General features: G+C 44.5%; 1 protein-coding gene across 1 annotated transcript in view; it reads right to left on the bottom strand.

The window, feature by feature from the left end:
- Positions 1-25,016, bottom strand: part of LOC311237876 (plexin domain-containing protein 2-like) — a gene marked incomplete at its 5' end in the record, with an annotated part of 135,945 nt that overhangs the window by 91,343 nt on the left and 19,586 nt on the right. Inside the window, 3 exons of the mRNA XM_084325851.1 lie at positions 12,518-12,587; positions 14,118-14,264; positions 17,099-17,232. Coding sequence (XP_084181977.1) covers positions 12,518-12,587; positions 14,118-14,264; positions 17,099-17,232 — 351 coding nt within the window. The remainder of the gene's footprint in view (positions 1-12,517; positions 12,588-14,117; positions 14,265-17,098; positions 17,233-25,016) is intronic.

The following is a 25,016-nucleotide window of genomic DNA, read 5'->3' as shown; positions in this document are numbered from 1 at the left end:
AACAAGAGATAATCTGAAGAGCTTCAAAGTCGAAAGTGCTGAGGTAGCAGTCACTTCAATATGTTCCTGGGGTGTTTATGTCATGAGCCTCCATGAATCCTCCGTCTCCATACCTGTCATAGACCGTCCTCATATAATCCTATAATGGGGAGTCCAGGGTGTGTGTGTGTGTGTGTGTGTGTATGTGTACAGTACATGTGTGTATGGTGCCATGCCCCCCCTCTTTCTCTCCTCTTATCTGACTGCACAGTGGCTCTGACACAAATGATTTACTCCAACCTCAATCACTGCATTCCATCTCCTTTCATGTTTACCCAACACTGGCTCAAGTATGTCTTTATCTCTCTCTCTCTCTCTCTCTCTCTCTCTCTCTCTCTCTCTCTCTCTCTCTCTCTCTCTCTGTCTCTCTCTCTCTCTCTCTCTCTCTCTCTCTCTCTCTCTCTCTCTCTCTCTCTCTCTCTCTGTCTCTCTCTCTCACTCTCTCCTCTCTAAGCCTTCTTTTTGCCCTCCGCACTTCTCCTTTCTCTTTCAATCCGTTTAAGAGTCATAATACAGGCCACTACACACACACACACACACACACACACACACACACACACACACACACACACACACACACACACACACACACACACACACACACACACACACACACACACACACACACACACACACACACACACACACACACACACACACACACACACACACACACACAAGATAAGAGGAATAATATCTATATATCTAGGAATAAGGATTTAGTCTCTGGTGCCTCTGCCGTTTCAAGGGAGTGTTTCCACCAATCAATTGTGAGCACAATGCAACCTGTCTGACAGCCTGGAGGAACCAGACAGCCTCTCAATTCACTACAGACGGGGAGACTGCTGGCCACTCAATGGACAGGCAGTTCATTCATTATGGCCATCGGTTACAGGGAGGAGAGAGAGCACGGACAGGAGAGGCTCAGGAGGATGCTGGGTACTTAATGAGCGGAGAGCAGGAGAGTGAGATGGAGAGAGACAGACAGAGAGAGAGAGAGATAGAGAGAGAGGGAGTGATGAGAGATAGAGAGAAAGAGACAGAGAGAAATACACAGATAGGGAGATGAGAGAAAGAGAGAGAGCAAGAGAGAGAGAGAGAGAGAGAGAGAGAGGGGGGGGGGGGGGGGGGAGAAGGATGAGACAACAGAAGAGAGATCATTATTTTCCTCCGCCGTGTTGTATTATATCCAAGGTAAACACGAGCAGGGTCACATCTGAGCTCTGCTCTGCTTTATTAGACATTCTGTTCCAACAACCTCATTGTTCCCCTCATACTCAGAGTTTCGTCCACTGGAGATTTACTGCTTCATCACAGCTGCTCTGCAGGGTGGAACTCTTGCGTCGGTCAGGTCACCCCGCACTTAGTAAATTTGGTGTTGCAAAATTGAATGTGATATTGATTCCCGGGGGACCGTGATTCACACAACAGATGGTGGTATGATTTATGACCGTTAAAGAAAAAGGTCTACATTTTTATTTTAATATTGTCAACTGATTCTCAAGGCCTCCAAGTGACATTGAATGGTAGCAAATCTTTAGTGTAGCTACTAGCTAATCTTTAAAGGTAGAATCTGTAATGTCACCAAATAGCGACCGCTAGGCAAAAGAATCCACGCTTGGTGTCGCGCTTTGTTTACATCTTATGTTTTTGTCTGACAGGTGGGTTGGAGTTGAGTGGGGATAAGGGAGGGGTTGTTGTTATTGCTATAAATTCCCACTATAATAAGTTACTGAACTCCAACCCACACATCAGACCAAAAACAAAAGAAATTCAACAAAGCACAATAATACCAAGCGGGGCTCTTTTGGCTAGGGGTCGTTGTTTGAGGGCATTACAGATTCTACCTTTAATTAAGACGGTGATGATATGATATGACAAAGTTACTGCTATTGTTCCCCCGAAAAAAGTGATAAGAGTGATCAGTATGGTCAGTGTGTGTGTGTGTGTGTGTGTGTGTGTGTGTGTGTGTGTGTGTGTGTGTGTGTGTGTGTGTGTGTGTGTGTGTGTGTGTGTGTGTGTGTGTGTGTGTGTGTGTGTGTATGCATGCGGACAAGTGCGTGTGTGTGTGTCTGTGCGGGGGCTTTTAGAGGCTTTGACACAGGGCCCAGGCGGAGGTTTAACAGCTGGCCCAGCGAAGGCCTCACACAGCTGGGTCTCCACACCAGCACTGACAGCTGGGCTTGATAGGAACATAACACATATCACATATCACCTCTGATTCTGTCCGTCTCCACTGCTCTATCCCCGCCACACACACACACACACACACACACACACACACACACACACACACACACACACACACACACACACACACACACACACACACACACACACACACGCACACGCGCACACACACACACACACACGCACGCACACACAGGGGCGAATTCACAAAGGGATTGTACAGCTTTTTCTGACGCTATGCCTGTGCAAATAGCTCTGAAACACAGTTTGATATTCACAAAGGAAGCGCAACGAGTGAAATGCGGTGGTAACTGCGTTGCCCTCAGCATTACGTCTCGGTGTGTCGGTGGTATTTGCGGGTATTTAAATGAGGTAATATGGGCGGAACATGTGCCCCTTTCTATGCAAATGAGCCTCATCGCAAAGACACTCCAATTCACAAAGGTTGGCACTAATTGCCACGCGCAGTTAAAGCAACGCTATTTGCGTCTTCAGAGAGTTGGTGGTAACTAAGCGCATTCATAAAGGGGTGTCATTAGGCTTGTTTGAGATTACTTTTGGCTCGTCTCGAAAACAAGTGGGAGTATTTTTTATTTCTTTATTTCAGATCCCCATTAGTCACTGCCTCAGCAGCGACTATTCTTCCTGGGGTCGATAATTTTGTGTTGTGTTCTCATCTTCGCTGTAAGATGATAATATTGTGTTGTGTTCTCATCTTCGCTGTAAGATGATAATATTGGCACTTTACACACCGACCTCAAAATGTGATTTATCATTTTATATGTTTATGCAAGCAGATTGCAATCAGATTGCTACTGTGTGTACTATACACACTACTATTATCTACTCAACTACTACTGTACTGTGTGTTTGTTTACAACAGACAGTATCCTGTTAGTTAGTGTTGTTGTTACACTGCGCTGGCTGCTGTTACTGAGTGTTATTTAATATTTATCATTCAAATAAATCGCTGCCAGGTGAGCAAGGCAAGAGATAATGTCTTATTAAGTTATTTCTCCATTCACAGATCGACAGTAAGTGCACTGTAATAAAAAAAAGTCAACAAACAAACTCGATTCTTGTACCGGCTCTCCTCTCTGGTAAACAAGAATACCCTGAAGACTCTGGCAGGAGCACTCATTCAAGGGTACTACGACTATGCTTGCACCTCATGGTACCAAAGCACCTCAAAGGCGCTAAAAACAAAATTACAAACATCTCAAAACAAACTGGTCAGACTACTGCTTGACCTTACTCCTAGAACCCACCTCACCCCTGCCCACTTTGACAACCTAGGATGGCTTAGAGTAGATGACAGAGTACAGCAACTTGCAATGGGCCTGGTCTACAAGATACACTACACAACCAAGGTACCCATGTACATGTCAAAATACTTCCCAAAGGTCAGTGAACACCACGATCACAACACCAGAGGGAGCTCCACAAATCATGTTAAACCCAGATTCGGCTCAAACAAGGGACTAAACACGTTTCGCAATTATGCCACATCAATGTGGAACGCCCTACCTAAAGCTGTAAAGGAATGTGAATCACTACCCACTTTCAAAACCACTCTCAAAGAACACCTACGGGAGACTGCAATTCGAAACTGGCCCCTGTAAATGTCCTAACCCAACCCCCTCCAATGTACAGTAATTTACTAATTTACCTAGTATGGTTTTGTCAATATTCCAATGTACAGTTTTGCTTGTTTGTACAGTGTTTCCCCCCCCCACCCCCTCCAATGTACAGTAAATTACCTAGTATGGTTGTCAATATTCCAATGTACAGTTTTGCTTGTACAGTTGTACAGTGTTTCCCCCCCCCAACCCCTCCTACCCACCCAACCCCACCGAACCTCCTCCAATGTACAGTTTTTACGTCAAATGTATATACTCCCTTTTCTGGACTCTTTTTGTATCACAAACAGTACTGTATTTGCAAATCTGGTACGTCATAAATGTATAGATGTAGCAGTACTGTCTATCTGTATGTCATGTATGTCATTATGTCCTGCTGAATTGAAAATTGGGGACCCTGATGTAAACAAGACGAAAGTCTTTCTCTGGTCTGCATCCCCTTAACAATTGTGTGTATTGAGCTGTACTGTATTGTACCCATTCTGCAATCTGTTAATAAAGTTTTCAATCAATCAATCAATCACCCTTCCTGTGTATTACTTGTGCCGCCGACTCAGATTCCCCTAGGTTAAAAAATAAATACGCAATTTAAATCAGAATATGTTCCATGTTGACTATTTCTGACTTCTGACACGTTTTTTTCCATTGACTAAAAATAGACAAAAATGTCATCCGTTTTCGTCAACTAAATCTAGACGAAAACAAAAAAGACTAAATTGAGACAAAAACTGACTAAGACTAAAATGCTCAGACATTTAGTTGACTAAAACTAACTAAACGAAAAATAAATGAAAATGACTAAATATGATGAAAACGAAAAAGGAGCACTTGACACATGACTAAGACTAAAACTAAAATGAAAATAGCTGACAAAATTAACACTGGTGGGTAGTTCATTGCACCATTGTGGGGCAAGGACTGAGAAAAGGCGGCTTCTCCTTGATGACCCTCCCGGAGGTCGGATAGGAGTGGGTCTGAGACGGCCAGAAGATGCAGAGCGTAGGGGTCTTGAGGGTGTGTAGTTAGAGACCATTGACCGGAGGTAGGCGGGAGCAGTTCCTTTTGCCGCATGTTATGCCAGGTCAAGGGTCCCTAAGAAGTAGGGTGACATGGGCTGACTTTGGTAGGTTTGAGATCAGGCGGGCCGGGCCGTGCTTTAATATTCATTGCCAATGTGTGGGGGAAAGGTATGTGCTTTTGTATAGGTGACCGTGGCTACCAACTCCAGCCATGGCTGATGTCAAGTCAAGTCAAGAGTTTTATTTCTCACGGCATACAAGCATACAGTGAAATGCGGGTGGTCATGCCCGCAGCGATTGTGCAATAATACAAGTAATAAGAATAAGACATTTGTGCAAATAATACAAGTAATAAGAATAAGACATAACAGGTATAATGTACATAAAGTTTACAAAAATCATGGTAAGGTCCTGCAATACAATGTTAGCTACGGATGAGGCACTGGGTCTTATGTACACTACTATACAATACAATACTATACTATACAATCTACAGTTATACTATATATCCTTATGTTATCTTGCTATATCCATCTATTTACTATACAAGAACCACTCCTGTTATTTTTTTTTTAAAGTGACATTTTCATTGTGTAAAGTGACCGTTGAGTTGACCGTTGATGAGTCCTGTGCGTAATCCTGCCAACGTTGGAGAGGCGGCGTACAATCGGGCTCACATCAGAACGCACCAAGCACACATTTGGCATCTAAAAAAGCCGTTTTAGATACCAGGGCCCTCATTTATTAACACTTCTTAGATAGTGTTCTATTTTCATACGTAAGCACAGAATTTAGAATGTGTGCACCCACGCACAGAAATATTGGGATTTATCAACCGTGCGTACACAGGTCCTACTCTCTTCCGTGTTGATAAATACCTCTTTGTTCTACCGTCAATGCTCGTGCATGATTATCCATATATGGTCATGAAACACCCCCCATGGGATGTGAAATAATGGACTGACCCGAGCGGAACTCTGAGAAACTTCCCGGGAGATTGTTCACTGAGGCGCTGTCGAACCAAGAAGACACAACCGGTGTTATGGGATAAATAAAAGGCTGACTTGTACACGGTGATGTCAGATATCAACGGCTCCCTAAGACCATTGCTGCAATTCTGCCTGGACAGCTCAAAATACTAATAAAGACCGTTCGTTGACCACTGTTTGGCGTTGGTGGTGTGTCATTATAACCGTGCTGTAATATGAATGCCTTTATTAGTTGTGTTCGATTGGCTATAATATGATTTAACCTAATACCAACAACAAAATAGATGCCTCTAAAAATCATATACTATTAGGTAGCCTATATGAATTACATATAATAGCAGCCATAGCCTACATTATGCAACAGTAACTTGCGCATATATAATAGCACAATGCACAGCCCTGCGAACCCTGCACAGTAAACTAACTTGATCATTAATCTAGCTGTTGTATCTTTACGCTTATGAAAACATTAAATAATATGTTTTCATTGCATTAATAGCCTATATTCTCAAATGGCATTTAATGGCTATCCAACTCCTCGTCGCTATCCTCGCGGAGGGACCAGTGTATACCTTATATCATATTCCTATTCATATTCATATAATAGTTTACTCTATCAGCATACCAGCATGTAATACGTTCTGAGTGTGTATCTACCTCAACTCGTTATTATTTTGTGCATAGATTGCAGAAATACGGGAACGTTTTGATTTATATTAAAAGGCTTTGACATTGTAAAACTAAATACGTGGAATTCTGTAAGCATAATACAAGTCATATCACCCACACGATATATGCTCTGTGTCCAGAGCATGTATGCTTTTCATTCATTTAAGACACATTATTGCAAGGGTTTTGTAATACACATGGCCATTTATTATCTCATTGCAATGCGTTTTTTATTCTTTCTTATACAGTAGGAAGGGGGAAGAACACTATATCGTGGGTGTTCATATGACTTGTATTCTGCTTACAGCTTCGAAATTCCACTTGTTTCGTTTAATGTAAAGCCTTTTAAATATAATCAAAACGTTCCCGTGTTTCTGCGGTCTGTGCGCAAAATAATAACGAGTTGAGCTATGTGGAATAAAGACCTATTATTCCAAATGCTATTTATAGGGTTTTGACTTTTGACGATAATTACACTACTGTTGCTATTTTACAATGAACTATAATGAATTACGGTTCATACAGAACACGCCAGTGTTGAAACTAATGCACAGAAGCTTATTTCCTTGTTGTAATAATATATTCTACCAACGGGCGCCAGCTACGCATGCTCCGAGCTGTGCGTAAATATACGCACAAAGTCAAGCACAAGTTCAAATTGATAAGTCCCACACTTTGCTTAGAAATGATCGTACGCACGGCTTACGCACATATCTGTGCGTACGCCACGTTGATAAATGAGGGCCCTGGATCGTAGCGGTGGGGCAATGCTATAGTCCCCCCAAAGCACATCACACCTTTGGGTGCTGGGTTAGGTAATAATCACAATAAAGAGAATAGAACCTGCACACTCATATGCTCCAGAATAAACTTTTAATTGTTAACGTTTCGTCAGGTCCATGAGGAGTAGACGCTGGAAACACTGTAAATGAAACATTTATTCTGCAGTATATGATAATACGGGTTCTATTCTCTTAACCGCTTAACTGGTACCCCCAAAAGTGGCATTTTTTAACATGAACTTGAGGACTGCATACTTTCTTTGCAAACCAAAATACTATACTTTATACTTATAGCACATGCATGAACCTGGTTTCTTTTGAAAGATGACATTCTGAAGTTTCTGATATAATAAAGAAAATGCTAATGAATTAGAGTAACATAGGTCTGAACTTGAGTTGTAGAAAAACTTGTTACTCACGTTTTTCTGTAGTAGTTGCAATATCCAAAAGTATATTTCCCCAAAAATTCTATGGCTGAAAAAACACCCTGGGTCCATAGCCTGAAGTCTTGTGTAGTAAATTTCATACACACAACACAATTTCATAAAAATACGTTCAGAAATAAGTGATATAGAGCGATTATGGTAAAATGTGAGAGAAAAAAAGGTCTGCAGGTTTCCATTTTCTCATAGACTCCAATGCATTTGGTGCATTTTTTACTTCCTGTTTTCGCTCGTGACTTTTCACCTAGATCCCTGATTCACTCATCCCCACCTGGGATAACATTGGAAACCCACACTCATTGGTTACAACCGTGTTCAATAATTTTCGAGATCGCAAAATGATTGACGGAGATAGAGCCTCAGGAGGGAGTGTTATTCGAAACATTTTAAAGTCTGCTAAAGACGTTGGCTCACGCCTCACATATCGGCATGTAACTCGAGAACCGGTAACGGATTTTGTCGCCTGAAACGGCAATCGACAGACAACAAATAGGGCTTTAATTCGATATATATATATATATATATATATATATTGTATTAATAAATATGCACACCCGAGCCGCTAGAGGTCGCCAAAGTGGCGTCGGTGCCGGCGGGCAAATCGTCTTTAAAACGTCCCGGGGCGGGCGGCTAAGTGGCGCAGTGGGCAAGGCGCGAGAAACTAATGCAGGAGATGCTGGGTTCGAGCCCAGCTCTCGGCATTGCTACCAGCTTGGCTGGTCGTTCATACTAATACAATTGGCAGTATTAGGGGGTGGGAAGCTGGTGGGTGGGGATTGGACGTTGTGGACAGCGACTCCTACAGGTCGGTTGGTGCGCCTGCGCAGCAGAATCAGGAAGCAACGAGGGCGGCGTGTCCCTCCCACGCAGACCCTCGCTGCTGAGAGATCGCGCTGTACAGGTGAAAAGATGCGACAGCTGCCTCCTCGTGTACCGGAGGGGACACATGATGCAAGGCTTGGTCCACATTGCAACCGACCTGTGGGAGGCATGGCCTAACAGCGTTCGAGACAGGGGAGGGTAGAATTGGACAATACGAAATTGGGATGGAGGAAAAATAGAAAATGGGAGAAAAAGTAGATACAAAAAATACAACTTTGATCTTTTTCCCCCTCCATTTTCCTCCGATTTTCTCCCATCCCAATGTTAGTCGTATGCCAATTCCCAATCCCCTTCCTGGTCGCTGCGCACTTACCCCCCACAGTCAGATCATCTGGGAGAGTGGAGGCTATCACGTGCTTCCTCTGACACACGTCCAGCCAATCAACCGCTTCTTTTCACCTGGCAGCGCGGATCCTCCCTGAGAGGGCGTAGCGTGTGGAAGGATCACACTATCCCACTCAGGTCCTATCCGCGCTTAGCAGGCGCCCCGACCGAACTGTAGGAGTCGCTGTTTACAACGACCCGGACCCACCCCGCCAGCTTCTCTCACCCTCTAATACAGCCAATTGTATTAGTGTGAACGGCCAGCCAAGCTGGTGACAACCCCGGAGCTGTGAGCTGGATTCGAACAGGCGAATCCAGCTCACAGCTCCGGGGTTGGTGACGAACGCAATCTCTGCTACGCCACCTAACCGCCCTTCTTAACTAACTCTTAACATTAAATACAACTTTCTCACTGGCACAGTGCCTAACTTCGGACATGTCTGCTCAAAATAATTTATTTGGGGATGACATGACAAACAAATGCAATGACAAAAGATAGTGACAAAAACAAAGGATGCAATGTGTCATGAAAATACAAATGAAGCAAGCTCTATACATTACGAAATAAATAAAATACAATACGAAATAAACAAAATACAAATGGTGAAAAATGCTGTTATGTCTAAGAGCTTCCCTCTCCCTCGTTTCGGGTTTATTTTCCCCTCTTCCTGATATCTGCCAACAGCGCTGCCAGGTGCAAACTGCTCTGCGAGCCAACTGCGCTGGGGCAAATCAGGAGCAAATTGCACACCATGGGCGTGTTTGCACGAGTATATCATCCGCACAATATCTTTAGTGAATAGCTCGCAAAGACGGAGCAGATACCGTGCGCTAATCGTGCACAGTTAAGGGTGCTATTAGTGCCGCGCAATCCGTTCTTTGTGAATTCGCCCCACAGACTCTCCTCAGCCCTGGCTGATCACGTGGTACTAGTCAGCCAACCAGTGCCAATTCGTATCTTATCGCCTGATGCTTTTGATGTTTTTGTTTTAAACAGACCGGGCTGCTGTGCTGTCCTCTACTCCTACTGCTGCTACTACTATTCTAGCCTTATTGTACTAATCTCACAAAGTCTTAAGGTCGGAAGGTCGGACGGGGTGGATGATGCAGGGAAAGGGGAGAGAGGGGGGAGGAGAGAGAGGGGGAGGCGTGCGTGGTGGTGGAGGAGAGGCAGACAGATAGACCCTGAAAACAGAGGGATTGGAGGCGTGGGTGTTTTTCAGAGACAAAGCTCTGGAGGTCTGTGAAAGACAGATAGCTGCTTCTCCTCCTCTTCGGTTTTACCCTCTGCTCCTTGGCCCCCTCCCTCCCTCCATCCTACCTCTAGTGTCTGGAGAAATGCAGACGTCCTTTATCTCCTCTGTGCTAGTAGCTGCTGTCCAACGGAACCGGCCCGCGACGTGTTACGCATCATAAACGGCCGATGTTCAGTAATCAAAATGAGGAAAATTATACAGTCCGATGGTAATTATGATTTATTTCTTTGTTATTAAATTATTAGGAGGCAAATGGAAGCATCACATCACATCGCTGGGATGGTTGGGTACGGTCTTGGGCTCCTTTGCTCTTTGATGTGATAATAGCTGGTTGGGGTGTTGTGGTTTCACCCTTGAGAGTCAGTGGAAGATGTTCCCTGCTCACACACACACACACACACACACACACACACACACACACACACACACACACACACACACACACACACACACACACACACACACACACACACACACACACACACACACACACACACACACACACACACACACACACACACACACACACACACACACACACACACACACACACACACACACACACACACACACACACACACACACACACACACACACACACAGCTTCTTTTGTCACGTGTCTGAAACCACGGTGTAATCCATTTGCTTGCATCCATGCCAATATGACAGATAGACAGAGAAAGAGAGAGAGAGAGAGAGAGAGAGAGAGAGAGAGAGAGAGAGAGAGAGAGAGAGAGATGAGAAACAGAGAGACCAGAGTGAGTCAGAGACACAGAAAGAGGGATAGATACAGAGAGGGAGAGAGATAGAGAGAGAGGGGCAGAGAGAGAGGACAGATACGGAGAGTCAGAGAAAGATAGAATAGAGAGAATAGAGAGAGAGATCAGAAAAAGAGAGACAGAGTGAATCAGACAAAGAGAGAGACACAGCAAGAAGGATAGATACAGAGAGGGAGAGAGAGATGGAGAAAGAGACAGACAGAGAGAGAGACAGAAAGAGGGATACACAGAGGGAGAGAGAGAGGGGCAGATAAAGGAGGACAGAGAGAGAGATGAGAACAGATACAGAGTGAATCAGACAAAGAGAGACAGAGAGAGAGAGAGAGAGAGAGAGACAGACACACACACACACAGAGAGAGAGAGAGAGAGAGAGAGAGAGAGAGAGAGAGAGAGAGAGAGAGAGAGAGACAGACAGACAGACAGACAGACAGACAGACAGACAGACAGACAGACAGACAGACAGACAGACAGACAGACAGACAGACAGACAGACAGACAGACAGACAGACAGACAGACAGACAGACAGGCAGATACAGATCTATAGTATCACAGATGTATCTGTGCCAGTAGTAAGCATACTGTTACACCACTATCCCACACCTAGATCAATAGTGAACTTGTGCACTTGGCATTGAGGAGGACTTGCAGCTTCCAGGCCAAACCCACCCAGGTCTGGTTTCTCTTCCAGTACACTCATGGTGCGAGACCGGTATTGCTGAGTTGGGTCCCCCTCCCCCTCCTCCTAGTCTGGCCAGTGGTGCTGAGAGCTTTAAGACGGGTTCCTACCAGTTGATTGCCTACACAGACAGCCAGTAATGCTGAGTGCTGTCGTGGTTTTGTACTGCGGTCTCTGCCAGACGAGGCTTTTCAAACCCCCCCTCAGTGTGCTTCGTTTCCAGTCGGTCTGGAACCGTCCCGGCAGACGCAGTAAAACCACCCGCCGTCTGACCGAACGAATATTCAACACTGAGTGTCTCGTCTCAGTTATATAACACACACCCACACGCAAACACACACACGCACGCACGCACACACACACACACACACACACACAAACACACACACACACACACACACACAAACAGGTACAACACACACACACACACACACACATGCACTAAATATTCACTCTACAGCTTAACTCAGAACCACTGTGATGAAGTTGACCTTTGTGGTACATCTTGTTTTACGAGACTATTGACATGTCTCGTCTGGCAGAGACACACACGCGCGCGCACACGCATGCACACACACACACACACACACACGCACTAACGCACGCACACACAGTCGCGCGCACGCACACACACGCACGTGTCGTGCACACACTATTTCTCAACTGCCCCTGTGCTTTAGAATAATTTTTACTAACCTCATACAACCCCTCATAAACCCCAGGACAAGGAGGAATTGTCTGCACTGGTAAAGTGAACTGTGCCAAGCACGGTTCCAATAATAACACACACTAAGGGCTACTGTAGAGTTGAGGTAGTCCTCACTTACCTCCAGTTGCCACGGTGATTTCACGGAGGAAATGTCCATAAAAGGGGAAATCGAAGGACAGATTAACCCTCTGCATGGGAGACAAAGAGAGAAATAGACAAATGACCCAGGTCAGAAAGAGAGAGAGAGGTAAGAGAAGAGAGACTTTGTTCATCCCTTTCAGGAAGGATGCGTAAAGTAAACATAGAGGCACTCCTCCGTTTGACCTTTTCCAGTCTTCCAGTCATTTTGGAACAGTAGACAAGTCATGACTCATTTAAAGTAAATGTAGTACGTCTCAAGGGACAAAAGACGATCAAAGTTATATATTGTATAAAGACTGATCACATTTAGGACATTCATGAAAGTTTCCTCCCTCAATGAAAATATCTTTATGTTCATTATCACATAATTACGGAATGGACCCATCACCGCTTCAGAGCATGATACAAGGGACAACTCTTTGAAGCAGTGGAGATTATTATCTAGAACGGGACTGCCTCAAATAATCAAATTATAAATAACTAGTAATATTTCCTGTATATCAATTCCCTAGGGGCCACTGCAACCTGACTGTGCCCTCTAGCCTAACGCCGCCACAGAATGTTCCGGAGACGTGAGTGAGCTTGACTCCACACAGTAAACATACGGCAACATGATCTCTAGATTACGCCCGGGGGGAATAATCCTGTGGCAGACCACTCTCAATTACCACGACTAAATAGTCGATCCGCAGCTTAACTTCTCTGCGGTGCTGCGACGACGTTGACCTCTGCGGCACGTCGTGTTTCACGAGCCTATTGGCTGATTATGGTCAGTGGCCAGGCCAACAGCTGGCAGCCAGCGGTGCCAGGATCACTGGAGTGCACACTCCCTTCTCGTTCCAAACACACATTTCTTTCACACAGTTCTTCATAATATCCAAAGACTCAGACGCCAACAACATCATGAACCGTGCTCGTCTGAGATGTTAGCCAGGGTCCTCGTCGTCGTAGTGTCTAGCTACAGGCGTCTGGCTCTTCCGTTCGGAAGGCTAAGAGGCCCATGGCGGACGTATCATTCCGTGGCTCGATCTGTGTCTCTCCGCTGTCTGACCGGCCGCCGGGGACGGAGGAGGCGACGCATTCATATCCGACCTATCGATTCTCTGGACGGAGCCAAACATGCACTGCTAATCTGGAAGAAAAGCCTTGCTTTCCGGGCCCTCCTCTGACTAAAAGGAATAGCTTTGTAATGGTTCAAGCCATCACTCAGTGCCTGAAGAATACACAATGTGGAAGTCCTTTCTGTCTCTTTATCCGGCCATTGTTCAACCTGGGTGCTATTTTTTGGCCTGCCGCCGTTCTACTCTGTACCCGGGCACCCTGGTGTACGCCTGTGTGACCTCATCAGTATGCGCCTCATGTGGGGGCACCTACTTGTGCAGAGGTAGCGAGTGCTTTGAATTTACAGCCTCCACACTGCAGAGAAGCTATCCAAACGGTTGATCCAAATTTGTGAAAATACCAAATCAAAACAAACCAAACAAGGACCTTAAATGCCCCACTCTCCAGACTATCGTGTGAGGACATGATGAAGCTCAACATGCACGTATGGCAGTGTGTTGCGTGTGTCATCTTACCGCAGCTTGCCTGTGTGTGTTGGACAGAATCCCGTGGATCTTCACCTTCCCCTTGTCCATCTGGTCGATATTTACCCACAAGTCCTTGCTCATGGGGTCAGCGGGGCCGTATGTCTTCGATGTGTAGTAGTTGTGATCTGTGTCCTCCTGTCGAACCAATCAAAATATTCATTCAGTTGTTTATATAAGACAGGGCGGGTTCAGATAGACGTTATTAGAGAGCTATGGGGAAAAGCGCAGCTCCTCATTCAGACCTATGAAAAATAAGGTTCAGAGCGGAGAGTGGCTCTAACCCCCGGGCTCCTCTGTGTGATTTATGCTGATCGTAGTCTGTTCTGTTAGATATATATTAATGCAACGTTATGAGGAGACGCCGCGCGCCGCAGAGCGGGGACATTTCTCTCAGTGCTCCTCCGCTCGGCTGCTATCAGCCTAAATCAGATTCCAACTTGCAAAATATACTGCCGCCGCCGGCAATTTCCAACAGCGAGTCAAACCTTTACAAACTGAAGATTAATATGCACACACCAACTCTACGACCTTGACTTTCAATCTGCAACAAATTACCTGACATTGGATTACCAGATAATATAGGGAGTAGCCTACCAGTGTGTGTCTGTCTGTCTGTGTGTGTGCATGTGCATGTGTGTGTCTGTATATGTGCACACTTCCCTCTCTATTCATCCCTATGATTTCCACTAGGACATGTTCAGAACAATAAGTGCTTATAATGGCTGCTAATCAAATTAAGAAACTGCTGTCAGACTAGAATTGTACTGTGATCCAGGTGTGTTTGTTTACCCGGAGCTAGCGTAGCATGTTTACCCAGTGCTAGTGCAGCGTGTTTACCCAGTGCTAGCGTGATGTGTTTACCCAGTGCTAGTGCAGCGTGTTTACCCAGTGCTAGGTTGGCATGTTTACCCAAGGCTAGCGTGGCATGTTTACCCAAGGCTAGCGTGGCATGTTTACCCGGTGCTAGCATGACGTGTTTACCCGGTGCTAGCATGACATGTTTACCCGGTGCTAGTGCTAGCATGACATGTTTACCCGGTGCTAGCATGACATGTTTACCCGGTGCTAGTGTTAGCATGACATGTTTACCCGGTGCTAGCATGACATGTTTACCCGGTGCTAGCATGACATGTTTACCCGGTGCTAGCATGACATGTTTACCCGGTGCTAGCATGACATGTTTACCCGGTGCTAGTGCTAGCATGACATGTTTACCCGGTGCTAGCATGACATGTTTACCCGGTGCTAGCATGACATGTTTACCCGGTGCTAGCATGACCTGTTTACCCGGTGCTAGCATGACATGTTTACCCGGTGCTAGCATGACATATTTACCCGGTGCTAGTGCTAGCATGACATGTTTACCCGGTGCTAGACTGGTAATTAACTGCTATGTGGTGGGGGAACAAACATCAGCATCAGGCATCAGCTCAGCTGGAACAGAAAAGGGGAAAAGGGATTTTCTTTTTTCAAATGCGCATCATTCAACACAAACAATAATGGGCTATTCCTACAATTGAGAGCATACAGAAACCACAAAGCTAAAGCAACCATGACTTCCCAGCAGCCTGTAGCAGACACTGCCTTTTACTGCAGACACATTCATGGTGCTTTTTATGGGCCTCATGGGAGGAGCTTGTGCGCTTTAGCTGTTTCCTGTAATAGGGTAGGGAATATTGTACTCTCTTTTCCTCTGGACTCTAATGAGACACTTCACAGCTATCTTCATATTCACTCACTCACCCACTCACTCACTCACTCACTCACTCACTCACTCACTCACTCACTCACTCACTCACTCACTCACTCACATTCACTCGCTCCCTTCCTCCCTCACTCCCTCGCTCGCTCACTCACTCACTCCCTCGCTCGCTCACTCACTCACTCACTCACTCACTCACTCACTCACTCACTCACATTCACTCGCTCCCTTCCTCCCTCACTCCCTCGCTCGCTCACTCACTCACTCACTCACTCACTCACTCACTCACTCACTCACTCACTCACTCACTCACTAACTCTCTCTCACATTCACTCGCTCCCTTCCTCCCTCACTCGCTCACTCACTCACTCACTCACTCACTCACTCACTCACTCACTCACTCACTCACTCACTCACTCACTCACTCACTCTGCCCCTAGCGGCAGCTCTCATGCATTACACCTTGTGCAAGATGAGCGCTTTGCATCTATGACACTCTGTGTCCTTGTCATCTAAATACATTGATGTAAAGTTTGCCCCAAACGTGTCATTGTGATCTCACTAACTGTAACTCACGTCACTGCTTTGTGTGGATACTTTGACTTTGATTATGAAAATCAAGCATTTGTTTCCGAGCTGTGAGAATAAGCACTAATTAAAGCACAAGTCTTCTTCATTAATTTAGTTTAGCATTGAGGACTTGTGTTTTCCATAATCTTGTGGATGTGTGTTCCTGAATAATATTCCGTCTAGAGTGTGAGATAGAGGGAGTTAACACAAAGTCATTAATCCCACTGGGATTAATACCTATAAAATCCTCCAAGTGGATCCCAGCCATGCAGCTGCCTATTACTTTTGATTAATTGCTATTTACACAAACATCAGAGGGAGCATTGCAACGCAGCTTAATGCCTATACAGTAGATAAAGTGTGTTCAGAAAACAAACAGCCCGCAGCAAGGCTTAGTCAGCATGCTACTTTAAAGGGTACAGGGAACAAGGTTGCTTGTAAAGGGAGCAGACAGGAAAGGCGAGCTTGATAAGTTTCAGAGTAATCAGTACAAGATGTTTTGGCTTGTTTGAGAAGGTCCACGGAGTGAGAGAGAGAGAGAGAGAGAGAGAGAGAGAGAGAGAGAGAGAGAGAGAGAGAGAGAGAGAGAGAGAGAGAGAGAGAGAGAGAGAGAGAGAGAGAGAGACACTCCTGGGAGAGGGACTCCTGCGAGGTGAGTACAGGGGCCAGCTGGCTGCTCTTCTTGCTCCAGATTTACCCTACGGTTTCCTGGGGGATGAGTGATGAAGTGGGTGGTCAGGATGCCATCCTCCAGCTGGGTGTAGAGAGAGCTGGACAGAGAGGGCAGCAGGTCTGAGAGAAGCCAGCGAGCTGAGAGACAAGGGCTCTCGACTGGAGCAACAAACACACACAATGCACACGTGTGTGCACTTACACACACACACTTAAATGCAGATACAGGCATGCACGCACACACATACACACACACACACTCTGGGCACGGTCCCAGAGTTCCACATACTAAGGTGCCTCATCTGCATTGAAATGAATGAATGCTGACTGGAAGATGGATAGATACATAATGAAGAGGTGAGAAGAGAGGAGGATTATAACTCTGCCCCTCCCCCTACCTCCCTTCCATCTGTCCATCATAAACCCTTCATACACTTTATGCAGTATTGCAGGTAGACAGGGATCTGTTGATATTGGAGACCATTTTGTGGCTCTGTCTGTATGTTTAGAATACCTGCGGTCCAAGAGTGTATATTCATAAGCTGTACCGTATGAACAAGCATTGAGTGTAGCAACTGTTCTCAGTTTCATTCCGCTTCCCCTGGCTGTCTGCCCCATCAATATTACATTTATTTATAGGAAGTTGATGTTCATATGTTATTAATTTAAACTGAATGTCAGTCGCCCTCCTCTTTCCTCCTCCTTGGTTTCAACATTGGGGGTTACACTTTAAGCAGGGGGTCTGGTGGTCCTTCCCCCTGGAAAAGAGTGTATATTCATAAGCTGTACCGTATGAACAAGCATTGAGTGTAGCAACTGTTCTCAGTTTCATTCCCGCTTCCCCCGGCTGTCTGCCCCATCAATATTACATTGCGACGAGGCCCTGAATATCTCTGGCTCCAATGTGTTTTCATTTCTGAATGGCTCTGTCTTCAAGCTCCTTTTTATTGCTGTGCCATTATAAGATTACTCTCCACATTTCACTAAAAATGAAAGATAATCAATGGTTTGCAAATGTTTCTTCTGGCTGGGGATTTGGGAGGGTACCATCAGCTGTAACTCACTTAACATAGCGGAGGGCTGACAACACCCTTCACATAACAGCCATTCTGTCCTCTGCTCTGCCTGCCTTGTGGTTAATGCACCAATCAGATTTTGAGCTTTTGGAACGAGGGCTACGGTACAGTGTGTTGACTTTAAAGCGGTAATCTGCAAGAAGATTTTAGTTCGTTTTAGAGGCATCGATTGGTGATAAGCGGTCATTGCTGTTGCGGTTTGCACCGTATTGACCTACTTTCCGTCTTGAAAATCCATGCTAACTAATGAGTGTTCTCTTCTTTCCAAACAAACTGCTGTCGCTGCTGGTGATGCTAAACGTGTCACTTCCTGTGTGCCGGAGGATTTTCCCGGGAATGTCCTACCAGACACCACTAACGGCCAATAACAACCAATAACATTTAAAAAGTATTTATGAACTGGTTATAGGTTGAATCATTATTGTATTATATCAATTGGCAATAGCAGGGGTGTCAAACTCATTTTCACAGAGGGCCACATCAGCATTATGGTTGCCCTCAAAGGGCCAAAGACCGTATAAATGTTAATGTAATGTAAAATAAATGTAGCTACTCATTTACATTATTGTTAAACATGTTGTTTCTGTATTTATTACTTATTCAAGTTATACATATTGCATATGCATTTGCATAGATGTAAAAATATATGTTAGCTTATGTTATTTTACCAAATAATTTTAGTTGATCAGAACCCCATATTACTCCATTAATCAATGATCAAACCATTCAAGTAAATAACAAAGAAGAAGATCATCAAATACAAGCTATGACATTAAGTTTGTTCAAAACCTTTTTGTCACAGTCAAGAGGGGCAGAACTAACAACTGAGCTGCAAAGAACACGTGGGACAGATGTAGCAGATGTTACAAACACAACCTTGCAGAGGCCATACATCCAACTAATGGAAGATAGTTTAATTAACTTTAATTAACAGATTGCAGAATGGGTACAGTACAGTACAGCTCAATACACACAATTGTTAAGGGGATGCAGACCAGAGAAAGACTTTCTACTTGTTTACATCAGGGTCCACCATTTTCAATTCGTAATGAAATTGCTATTATGTGTCTGCATGAACACACAACTGTAACTGTACTCAAAAATAACAAAATAAGGGTTGTCTTAGTTCACAACTATATTGGTCAAGTTTTGGGTGGGACTTGTTTGCGTCCCTACAGCTTCTTATTCAATTGAGCGAGATGCTCGGTTATGTCACACAGCCAGTTTGCATCTGACAGTTCAGACAATATTTCTTCAACCCTTTGTTACCTATTCCGCCTGGATCTTTTTTGTATTTTGGGCTGTAAAATTGTCAAAGAATGTCTGAGGAGTAAGTGCTTTTGGCTTTTTCCCTTTGTTACTTCATCAATACCTCAGATGTTCAACATACGTGTAAGAATGTGTAATAACTAAGGCTGTCAAAGTTAAAGCTTTATTAACGCATTAACCCACAATTATTTTAACGCCGCTATTTTTTAACCCAAGATTAATGTTAAGATTTTTTATTTTTTTTTTATCAGAGCATTTGGGGGGCCACATCAAATGACGTGGCGGGCCACATTTGGCCCGCGGGCCATGAGTTTGACACCTATGCAATAGAGAGTGGAAAAGTAGACATTTATTTATAGGAAGATGTTCATTGTTATTAATTTAAACTGAATGTCAGTCGCCCTCCTCTTTCCTCCTTCTTGGTTTCAACATTGGGGGTTACACTTTAAGCGGGGGGTCTGGTGGTCCTCCCCCTGGAAAAGTGTCAAACACTTTTGGCGGACACTAGGTTGCGGACTTTCGTTGACAGAGGCTTCAGCGTGGTGTCCCCTACCCTCTGGAACTATCTCCCCCCTGAATTTTTTTTATTTATTATTATCACTATTATTATTATTATTTCCTGCATTCTAGTGTTATGCGAGGCACGGCTGCAAGGCAGAGATGGTATAGTCCTGTAGGGGTGTCTGGTTAAATTGCTGGTTAATATATAGTTAAAGGTGTAAGAAGAATATATAAATGTTTTGACCCCTTTATTATTTTTGGGGAGGGGGTGGTCTTTCATATTTACCTATATTTTTTAGGGGGACAAATTGACCTCTACTCAATATTGAGGGCAACATATCCCCTGCACCCCCCCCCCCCCTAAATCTATACCTTAAGGCTCCCACAGAGTCGGGCGTACTGTGAGTGGATGTCCACAGTCGTTTGAGGTTTCATAGTCGAGCGTACCAATTTCCTGCATTTCTCATGCCAGTTTACTACATTTCCCACATTCCTTGTGCGCTATTTACACTTTCTGTCATGGCATCGTCCACCAAAATAAAGAGTCTAGGTTATCTCCGTTGCCAAGATTTTGAAATAATAATTTATTATTTATTATTATTATAATTGATTATTTTTTCACTTTTTTTTCAATCCCAGAGTCTCTGCGGTGGTAGGCGAGTGCATTCTCCACTGCGCTACCCAGCCGGCCTGAAACTGGCAGTTTTACACACAAGTTTCTTCAGATGATGAAAAGACATGGTCCAAATGTTGGAATGGATAACGATTAGCGATAGTAAAACAACATTTTGCGTCATCTACCGGCCAAAGTCTTACCGGACCAATCCTACCCATAGAACCATGATCCTGCCCTAATCTCTCTTAAGAATCCAGAATCCAGAGGTTTATTTGTCACATACATACCAGGGCATACAGTGAAATGTGGGTGGTCATGCCTGCATCGATTGTGCAAAATACAATAATAAAAATAGGCATAGAAAAAAAAAAAAATTGGTAAGACACAAGGTGTGCATGATAAAAAAAGACATGCTAAGTTCCTGAGAAACTGGTTCCTATGTACAAAATACAATTTACAATTTTAACTCCGCCATAAAGAAATTTTGGCACGGAATGAGTATTCAGAGTAAAATGCAGATCGGTGTCACATTTAATGCAGGTCGATGTCAATCAACACACCACACCGAGAAGCCTTTTGTGTGACACCAAGTGAGCGACGCAGACGTCCACATGATTAGAACATTTTAGCTTTGCGCTTTGGGTCCGCTTTGAGTCTGCTTTGAGTATGCGTGGACCTCTGCGGAATACGTTCTGCCTGACTATAATGTGGGAGCCTTAAGCCCACACACACACACACGCATGCACACATACACCAGGTTAAAAGGATGGCATCACTCATGTGTGCAGCTCTTCATCGGCTGATAATGCCTATGATACATTATTCATCACTCGGCCCAATCTCCTGTCTGTTGGAGCGGATTGGTGGTGACGCCGGTGCGTGCGGTGAAACTCACAACGGTCACGGGCTGGGATGTGCTGCCTTTGTGCACATGTACTGAGAAGGAATACACTTGAATTTCCCCAAGGGGATCAATAAAGGAATATCTTATCTTATCTTATCTTAAACAAGCAACCCGGTTTCAAACAAAATGGCCCCCTCGATGCATGGGATGAGATTTGAGACAACAAACTGGATCATCGTCAGTCAGACTGGCCTTGGAATGGTTTAAATATTGATGAGCACGAACTAAGGGAGATAGAGATGTCGGGGATGTTTGGAAAGGATTATAGAGAATATGAGAGAAGAAATGTTTCTCAGAAAGGCTTCAGCCTCCCCTTCAGGTATATTATTGACCAGCTTTGGTGTTCTATGGTTGGAGTTCTGAGATCAGATAAGCAATCCTTCTGATAGATTCTGGACTTCTCACACAGAGCGATAGCCTTGGTGAGGTGGGAGTTCTGTGCGTGTGCGCGTGCGTGTGTGTGTCTGTGTGCATATCTGTGCATGTCTGTGTGTGTGTGTCTGTGTGCATATCTGTGCATGTCTGTGTGTGTGTGTGTGTGTGTGTGTGTGTGTGTGTGTGTGGGGGGGGGTTATTGTGTGCTGCGAGATGGTGCCATTGTTGATACATAAAACATCTGTTGAGACTGGCAACTAGGAAACTCTCGTTTCTATCATCAGCATATTCAACCAATAAATTGAGGGTGTTCGCGTTATGGTGTTGCACAGAGCCTCTATTATAATGTCATCTACCCAGTACAATGTTGAGTGCAGAGTGGGTGCATTCTTCTAGTCGACTAATCAATTAGCTGATTTCATAGACAAATCTGTGAAATCTGAGCCACACGCAATAATGCAAAAGGACCTCTCTTTATATATCAGGAAATCACTCGTTCGGTATTGAAAACAGCATTAAAATAGACTAAAGGCCGTTTTAGACCTCCATGTAGGTTCTTTATCTGCGGTGGTTGTGGGGGGTTTCAGCATTTATAGTTCCATGCGACCTTTTTGCTCATCTCTCCTCCACAAGAGAGCAAAGGTAAATGCTGAGATACGTGGCTCGAGGTACGTGAGCCAATCACATCACTTGCGGTGCTGTGTCACCCTATGTGCAGTTACATTTTGGGAGAGGTGCTCCTTGGCCTATGCCGGGACCAGTGACACCTCCTATGGCATTTTCACCTCCGAGTATAAATCAAACCGACCGATTATTGGACTGGGGACAGCCTGGTGAATTAGGATCACTGTGGGTTTCAGATGAAGAGCAGGGCTGATGATACACTGTAGCTTCGACCAACCTACACGATCACAGCCCACACACTGGGAGGAAAATACCTCCACTGTACAGCTTTTAATCTGCCAACAACGTGACCGTGGTGAACATCTTCAGGGATGATCTCCCCATGGGAATATTTTAATGAACAGGACGAGCCGTACCACAAAACAGACTTAACACTTTTTTTTTTTTTTTTTTTTAACTTTGACCAGTCAGCTGGTTCTTTTAGCGTTTATCGCTTTTTTTTTTCATCGCATTCATACTTGGTCAAGTTCGACCGACAGAAGCAGGCTGAAAGGGTTCAGATGGGGGGGAAGACACTCTGGGAAAGGCACGTCTGCCGTCCGGGATTCGAACGCGCTCAGCCCCAGATCCGTGACGAGCACGGTTGTCCACGGCGCTGAAATAGCACTCGCGGTACGTGGTGAGCTACTGGAGCTCCCCCAGACTTAACACTTTGAGTGCCACTCACAAGATATCTCGGGTTTTTAATAGTGACGTTGAATGCCACTCACGAGATTTCTCTGAATTTTTTTATTTTTATTTTTTTTAGCGATCTGAAAAATTATTGCATCACCCGAGCCTACCCGAGTATAGCCGAGCGGCGCCAGCGATCACTGTGGAAAAAAGCGCCCCCTGTCGTCTCCCAGATGACATAAGTGATTTTGGAATGGACTCAATGAAAATGAATGGGGAAAAAAATCCGGTACTCCGGTACATTTTCCAGTCCACTGATCCAGCCGGGGTTACCACAGTTCATTCTGGAACCTCAGATCCCCGCTGATCATGGAGTTCTACAGTATCGCGTTGGATCCATACACGTATCGATTTTTTCGAATGGTGATCAGGAATTGGAATATACCAGTTGGATACCATCTGATGTCAGGTAAGGACTCTATGTTATCAGTGTTAGGATAATCAGAGTAAGTTTGATGAAGATATAGGCTGTTTTGTGAAATGTCTTCTTTCGGTTTCACTGTAAAAGTCAGAGAGGAAATCAACGAGGCGATTATCCGCGCGCGGCCGTAATGTGCTTGCGTGCACGTATAATATTGATCATCTAGCGTTTATTTGAAAACGATTCATAAAAAGGCAGACGAATATCAACGTTGTGGAATATTCCACTAAAAGACGATTTTCATAGAATGCTCCAGAATTAGCTGTTTTTTATATCAAAACGGGGGCTTTTCTAACTGCTCTGAAACGGAAACGACGCGATAAAAAAACAATCTGCCTTGACAGCACTGACTGGAAAATAGTCTTTGATAATGCGATGGGCAGATTAGACACATAGCCATAATTTAAAACATAGATTAGGCGATATTAACGTTAACATTGGCGCCGATGGTGGCATTCAGCCGGTAAAAAGGAAAACCAGGCGTGGCGCTCAAAGTGTTAACAAAAAGAACATACTGAGCTAATTCATATTCACACACACACACACACACACACACACACACACACACACACACACACACACACACACACACACACACACACACACACACACACACACACACACACACACACACACACACACACACACACACACACACACACACACACACACACTTCCCAACTCTAGGCCCTGCCCTACTCAATATCTTCAACACCTCCTTGTCTACTGGCGTGGTGCCCCTGGCCTTTAAATCAGCCGTCATTAAACCACTACTTAAAAAACCGAACCTCGACCCTCTAATCTTGAAAAATTACAGACCTATCTCCAATCTTCCATTCCTATCCAAGGTGTTAGAACGGATCGTCGCAACGCAATTTACTGACCATTTATCAAACAATAATCTTAATGAATCATTTCAATCTCGCTTTAGAGCCTTACACTCCACCGAAACGGCGGTTACCAAAGTCACAAATGACTTACTGCTCTCTCTTGACTCAAACCTCACTTCTGTGCTCTTATTGCTTGATCTCAGTGCAGCCTTTGACACTAGGGATGCACCGATATGAAAATTGGCCGCCGATACCGATACCGATTGTTCAACTAACACTATCGGCCGATACCGATACCGATATTTGTATATAAGTATTTGTAATTTTTTTTTTTTTTTTTTATGAAACTACTGTATATTTGTATGTGTATGTTTGTATTTGTAGGCCTCTTTACTTACTTAAAAAAAGGAAACATCAAGAAATATGTTTATGGTATCACTATCTCTCTCCCAGTATCGTCTTGCGGCCTGCAGAGGGATACTATTTTCTCAACCAGAGCTTTCAACCAATGCAATGGAATCATTCTTGCGGCCTGCAGCGGGATACTATTCTCTCAACCAGAGCTTTCAACCAATGCAATGGAACCATTTTGATT

The sequence above is a fragment of the Notolepis coatsorum genome, assembly GCF_963971535.1.
Source record: "Notolepis coatsorum genome assembly, chromosome: 12".
Lineage (NCBI taxonomy): Eukaryota > Metazoa > Chordata > Actinopteri > Aulopiformes > Paralepididae > Notolepis > Notolepis coatsorum.
This window is presented reverse-complemented; position numbering and strand designations above follow the sequence as displayed.